General features: G+C 36.2%; 1 protein-coding gene across 1 annotated transcript; it reads left to right on the top strand.

The window, feature by feature from the left end:
* Positions 1–5220: 5220 nt before the first annotated feature.
* LOC140615467 (olfactory receptor 52N4) lies at positions 5221–6186 on the top strand. Its single transcript, XM_072795332.1, has one exon. It carries the CDS (start codon positions 5221–5223, stop codon positions 6184–6186), a length of 966 nt encoding a protein of 321 aa, XP_072651433.1.
* The last annotated feature ends 346 nt before the right edge of the window (positions 6187–6532 follow it).

Genomic DNA, 6532 nt, shown 5'->3' with positions numbered 1-6532 from the left:
TCAAGCAAAACAATTCCTTACCTCTAATCATGGCTCTTTGTAACTACATTAAGATTAATTAGAGGATGTGTCACTAATATCACATCCAAGAGACATTTGGTTTCTCCTGAAGTTTTCCTTTGAATAATGAATAGGAATTAGTTCCATCTGAGGGAGGCCCCCAGAGGAGAGCAACAAAAGGACAGAGGACTTTGATCCTGAAGCCAAGAGTATCAGTGCGATGAGAGTAGGAACACTGTTCCTTCCATTTTGATCCTTCAGAATCCTATTCATGCTTCGGGTCTAAGATCACTTGGTCTTTTCTCTTAGAAGGTTCTCCTGAGACTGGGCGGGATACACAGGTGCTTCTGTGACACCCAGTATAATTCTACAATTACAATGATCTGAGAAGAGGTCCTTGAAGAGCATGCTTATTCCCATGTTCAACCTGTGTTTCCTTGCTATTCCAAATCAAGTTACCTTTTGACAAATCTGCTTTGTCCCCTCTTGACATCATATGTGATGCAGAATTTCCATGTGACTATTTTCCCTATTTGATGATGATTTTAGAATAGTCAGTTTTTCAATGGAGGGGAGAATCAATATTTCCTTTGATGGAACACAGAAGAGAACTTATTTAGTAGCAAATTCAATTGCTTTCCATGAAGTTAACTTTTGTACACCTGCCAAAATTGCTGTCAGTATGAGAAGAATAGGTATTGAGCATTTAAAATGTGGTAGTATGTTTTACCATGCTATCTCCTTCATTTTCTCAGCAAAATGTTTCTTCTGTTCTTGATAAAATATAATATACACATGCAATTATATCTTGAGGAATTCTTACAACCTGAAACACATATACCTCATGACTGGTATACAGAAAAAGAATATTCACAGCACTTCACAAGACCCCTCTACATATGCTTCCTTCCATTTTCCATTCTCTCCCCTTTACGGGGAACATTCTCCTGTTGCTAATAGCTTAGATTAGTTTGATCCATTTTTGTATTTTTTTATAAATTCAAACATGACACACTATTTTGTGTCTGGTTTTTAAATTAAACATCTATGTTGTATACACAGCTGTGGACTGTTTATTCTTTGTTATATAGAATTTCATTGCGGGAAGGGACCAAATTTTATGCACCCAATCTAACTATATTAGACATTTAGGTATTTTCCAGGTTTTATTACTAATATATTATAATTGTGTTGCAGTAAGCATTCTTGTTGATATGTTCTGGTAAAAATATGTATATATTTTTGTTGGGAATGGAACTGATGGTAATACACATATTCATCATTACCAGATAAGCCCAAAATAGTTCAAATCTACATTCCTACCAGCCATTGTTTCATATTTTCACCAATACTTGGTATTTTTAGTGTTTTACATTGTAATTTTTAGTTTGATATGTATTGCTATGTCATGAGAAATTAAATTTCCATTTATTTCCCTAATAACTATAAAAATTGTTTTCTACTTACATGTTTATTGGTATTTTTTGTTCCTCTTTTATGAAATGTATGAATAACCTGTTCCTCTCCATTACTTTATTATTTTTGTAGGAGTATTTCATGTATTTCAATTATGAAATTTTTGTTGACTATATGGATTGCAAATATCCCCTGTTTACCTGTGGCTTGTCTTTTCACACTTTTAGCAGTGTCTTTCAAATAAAACTCTTAATGGTAATTTAATTTAATCAATATTTTTTTATGACTGGCAATTTTTGTGTCCTGTTTTCAAATCTTTGCCTACTCCAAATACCAAAGGAGAAGTGTGTTTTGAATTTCTCATTTAGCTTTAATATTTTTCTGAGATTGTTTTTGTGTATGACATGATTTAGGGAACAAGGTGTGTTTCTTTTTCTTCACACATATATCCATTGACTCAGTAATATTTATTGAAAATACCGGCTTTTTTTTTGAAAGTCGCTTGAATTATTTATTTTTACTGTGTTTAGTTGTGTTATCATTGTGATACACAGTTTCATATTCTGTTTGTATTCAATTTTATAGTTTGCTTTTTTGGGGGGCGGGGGCTCAATTAGAGTAAGCTCTAGACCCAACTTGGGGCTTGAACTCATAATCCTGAGATCAAGAGTCACAAAGTCTACCACCTAAGCTATCCAAGACCCCTTTAAAAATGTCTTTTATTCATAATCTGTTTCCTTTGTCAGAAATTAGATGGCTTAAATGTTTGTTTCAGTATTTGCTTTCTGAACTGTATTTCTTACAATAGTATTTTTATCTGTATTTAAAAGGATAGGTAATCTGATTTTTAAGGAAGTTACATAAATTGTCCACATGTATACCTTTAGGAATTGGAAAGATGGGGTTAAAATCCATATAACTCACCAAGACACAATTGTCCAGATCTGATCTTAGGGACATTGAAAGAGCAAAAACACCTCAAAGAGATTTAAAATGAATTATAAAAGTCAGCTCTGAAGCCAAGGTATTCTTTCTAATATATTGGTGAAATTTCTATTGTATTAGTTGACAATTTTCCTTTTAAAAACATATTTTATTTAAATTCAATTTGCCAACACAGAGTATAACACCCAGTGCTCATCTCAAGTGCCCTCCTTAGTGCATGTCACCCAGTTACCCCATCCTGCCACCCACCTCCCCTTCTACAGCCCTTTGTTTGTTTCCCAGAGTTAGGAGTCTCTCATGGTTTGTCTTCCTCTCTAATTTTTCCCCACTCACTTTCCCTCCTTTCCCTTATAGTCCCTTTAGTTGATAATTTTCTATGGAAAATCATACCCACTTTTTCCTATTTCTGGTCATTGTAGTGTTACTAGGAAGGTGGTTAATGGAAACCAATGAGGTTGTTTGGGAAACTTGACCAGAGTTCCTTTCCTTTCAGGAAGAAGAAATCTTTCATAAATTGTTTCTGAAGCCCGCTAACTAAATGATTATTTACCATTCTAATCAGTTTCCATCTCCCCTTAATTCTTACTTTGCTTACTTTTGAGCAGAGATGATAATATCTCAAAGTTTTCCACATCTTTTTTCTGCCCTCTCTGCTGGGTGCTGGGGAATATTCCCACCGAGGAGCAGAAGGAGGATTCTGACTTTTTCACTGCTTAGTAAGTCTTCCAAACATCACAGAGTTCACTCCTGACCCTCTGGATTCTTGTGAATTCTTTATTATTTACTCTCCATTACCAAGGAATTTCCTAGTATCTGATAACTACAAGATTCTTTATGATCTAGCCCTGGTCAGTTCATACTTACTATTTATTCCCTTAATACTGATGAATTCTCATGGACTTAATTGATTTAATTTTTGTTTGTTTCCTTGTTTTTGTTTTTGCTTTGATTTATATACTTTTATATATTGACTTTTTCCTCTGGAATTCCTTTTACAAATGTATCACCCTTATACCTTATCTTACTTCAAAATAGACATCAAACACCTTCTCTTCAACGTGGTCCTTCTTGACAATTACCAGTGCTTCAAAAATGTACATCCACTCTACTAATGTAGTCTTTATTTTGGGCCTTGCACATACTTCTATTTTAGTTTTTGTTATATTTCCTGTGATTGTTTGTGTGCCTTTTGGTCTCTCCATTAAACTCCGAATTCTTTAAAGTATGAAACTGTATATGGTTCCTTACATGACCACATTGTAAGTGCTCATTGAATATTTATGAGAAAGGAAAAGATTAATGAAAGAACAAGATGTCATTTATCCACCCTCAATATTTAGTAATTTGAAAATGAAGTTTAGATGTTAATACAGAATTTCAGATTAATTAATTTTTCTCTTGGATGAGAAATGAATTTGATGCATGGCTAGAAGTATTAAATTTCATTTATATTGGCTAGTTTCATTGCTAAAGTTATGAAAAAATGTAAAGCAAGTCAGAAAGAACAGATGGGTACAATCTACCAGTGATGGATTCAGCATCCTAAGCAATATTAGCTGTTCTTTAGGTATAACTAGAAGTTTATTTTGCATGTAAATTCAAAGCATTCCTATAAATGCATATAGCCAAGTATGGGACAAAAATAAGATGTCTTAAAAGTGAGAAGAGTGAATTAAAAATTTTATTGAATTGGGAGACTCCAAGTTCCATTGAGGATTAATATTTTAATATTTATAAATGCTGGGGATCCCTGGGTGGCTCAGCGGTTTGGCGCCTGCCTTTGGCCCCGGGCTCGATTCTGGAGTCGCTGGATCGAGTCCCACGTCGGGCACCCAGCATGGGGTCTGCTTCTCCCTTTGCCTGTGTCTCTGCCTGTCTCTCTCTCTCTCTCTTAAATAAATAAATAAATAAATAAATAAATAAATAAATAAATAAATAAATAAATAAATAACTATTTAAGAAATATATTTACAAATGCTTCAAACAGTACCTTAGTAATCAAAAACAATTATTGGCTAATTAACAGTATGAACAAAACATAATCATATCTGTTGGTTCATTGGTGATGTAAACAGAGAATTCTTTTTAGATCACATCAATAGAGATACGCATATAGTTATAAATTGATAAGTAGAGTATTCTAAAATAATCCCTAGAAGTCCTAACAGAGTTATACTTGATTAAAACTTTGACAATGGGAATCTTTATTTTTTTTATTTTTTTTTATGATAGTCACAGAGAGAGAGAGAGAGAGAGGCAGAGACACAGGCAGAGGGAGAAGCAGGCTCCATGCACCTGGAGCCCGACGTGGGATTTGATCCCGGGTCTCCAGGATCGCACCCTGGGCCAAAGGCAGGCGCTAAACTGCTGCGCCACCCAGGGATCCCCGGAATCTTTATTTTTTAAAGATTTTATTTATTTATTCATGAGAGACACACACAGACAGAGAGGTAGAGACACAGGCAGAGGGAGAATCAGGCTCCATGTAGAGAGCTGGACGTGGGACTCGATCACGGGTCTCCAGGATCAGGCCCTGGGCTGAAGGTAGCGCTAAACCTCTGAGGCACCCGGGCTGCCTGACAATGGGAATCTTTTAAAAAAAATGTAGGATCAGTGTCTGTGATGAAAACTTGGATTGTTTAACAAGAATTTGTTAGATGAACATATACCTTAATTAATAAACAACAAATAGACAAAAAAACCCTACTCTGTAGACCTCAGAAAATTTGGCTGATCATTAAAATGCATCATGGAATTTTAAAATGTGGGTGTGAGAGGGAGACAGTATCCATAAGTTATATTTTTCTTTTCTTTTTCTTATTCTAGGAAAACACACATGAATTTTAGGCCTAATTAATCATGATAATATTGAATAAAACAAACTGGACCCTGGTCTCATTCATTCTTAATGGAGTCCCAGGACTGGAAGACATGCATGTGTGGATTTCCTTCCCATTCTTCTCCATGTATATTGTGGCCATGGTAGGGAATTGTGGGCTGTTATACCTCATCTACTATGAGGATTCATTGCACAGACCTATGTATTACTTTTTAGCCATGCTTTCTCTTACTGATATTGTCATGTGCTCTAGTACAATTCCTAAAGCTCTCTGTATCTTCTGGTTTCATCTCAAGGACATTGGCTTTAATGAATGTTTGCTCCAGATGTTCTTCATCCATACCTTCACAGGGATGGAGTCTGGAGTGCTTATGCTCATGGCTCTGGACCGCTATGTGGCCATCTGCTACCCTCTGCGGTACTCAACTATCCTCACCAATCATGTCATTGCAAAGGTTGGGCTTGCTACTTTCCTGAGAGGGGTGTTGCTCATCATTCCCTTCACTTTCCTCACGAAGCGCCTGTCCTACTGCAGAGGCAATATAATTCCCCACACCTACTGTGACCACATGTCTGTAGCCAAATTGTCTTGTGGCAATGTCAAGGTCAATGCCATCTATGGTCTGATGGTTGCCCTCCTAATTGGTGGCTTTGACATCCTGTGCATCACAATCTCCTACACCATGATCCTCCGGGCAGTGGTCAGCCTCTCTTCAGCAGATGCTCGACAGAAGGCCTTCAGCACCTGCACTGCTCACATCTGTGCCATTGTTTTCTCCTACACTCCAGCCTTCTTCTCTTTCTTTTCCCACCGCTTTGGGGGCCACACAATCCCTCCCTCTTGCCACATCATTGTGGCCAATATTTATCTGCTCTTGCCTCCCACTATGAACCCTATTGTTTATGGGGTGAAAACCAAGCAGATACGAGACCGTGTCATAAGGATCCTTTCAGGGTCTAAGGACATCAAATCCCATGGCATATAGAAGAGACTTAAAAAAAAAAAAAAGACAATTTCATGACAGAGTGGAGCTCCTATTTAGTCAGGAGATAAAAAATATTTTGAGAAGTACTATTTTGGTCATGGAGTTAGAGCATATTGATTGATGCATTTCTACATACATATCCTGAAAATCTTAAATGGACTGCCAAACAAACTTTCTATGAAATATTTTTCCTTCTCAGCTTTGTGCGAAAGAATACATATCCTTGAACAAACACTAATTACACCATTTTCATTAAAAAATAAAACAAAAGTAGGTGATCCTGTTTCCAAACAAATTACAATTTCTATATTTAAAGCCAGTTGTTTTCTTCCCCTGGAAAATATAT

The sequence above is a fragment of the Canis lupus genome, chromosome 23 (genome assembly GCF_048164855.1).
Source record: "Canis lupus baileyi chromosome 23, mCanLup2.hap1, whole genome shotgun sequence".
In the NCBI taxonomy this organism is placed as follows: domain Eukaryota; kingdom Metazoa; phylum Chordata; class Mammalia; order Carnivora; family Canidae; genus Canis; species Canis lupus.
The sequence above is the reverse complement of the archived record's forward strand: the minus strand, read 5'-3'. Positions and strand labels throughout refer to the sequence as shown.

Excerpts from the sequence above, each read along its gene's own strand:
- LOC140615467 (XM_072795332.1), top strand. The coding sequence starts at position 5,221 with ATGATAATATTGAATAAAACAAACTGGACCCTGGTCTCATTCATTCTT.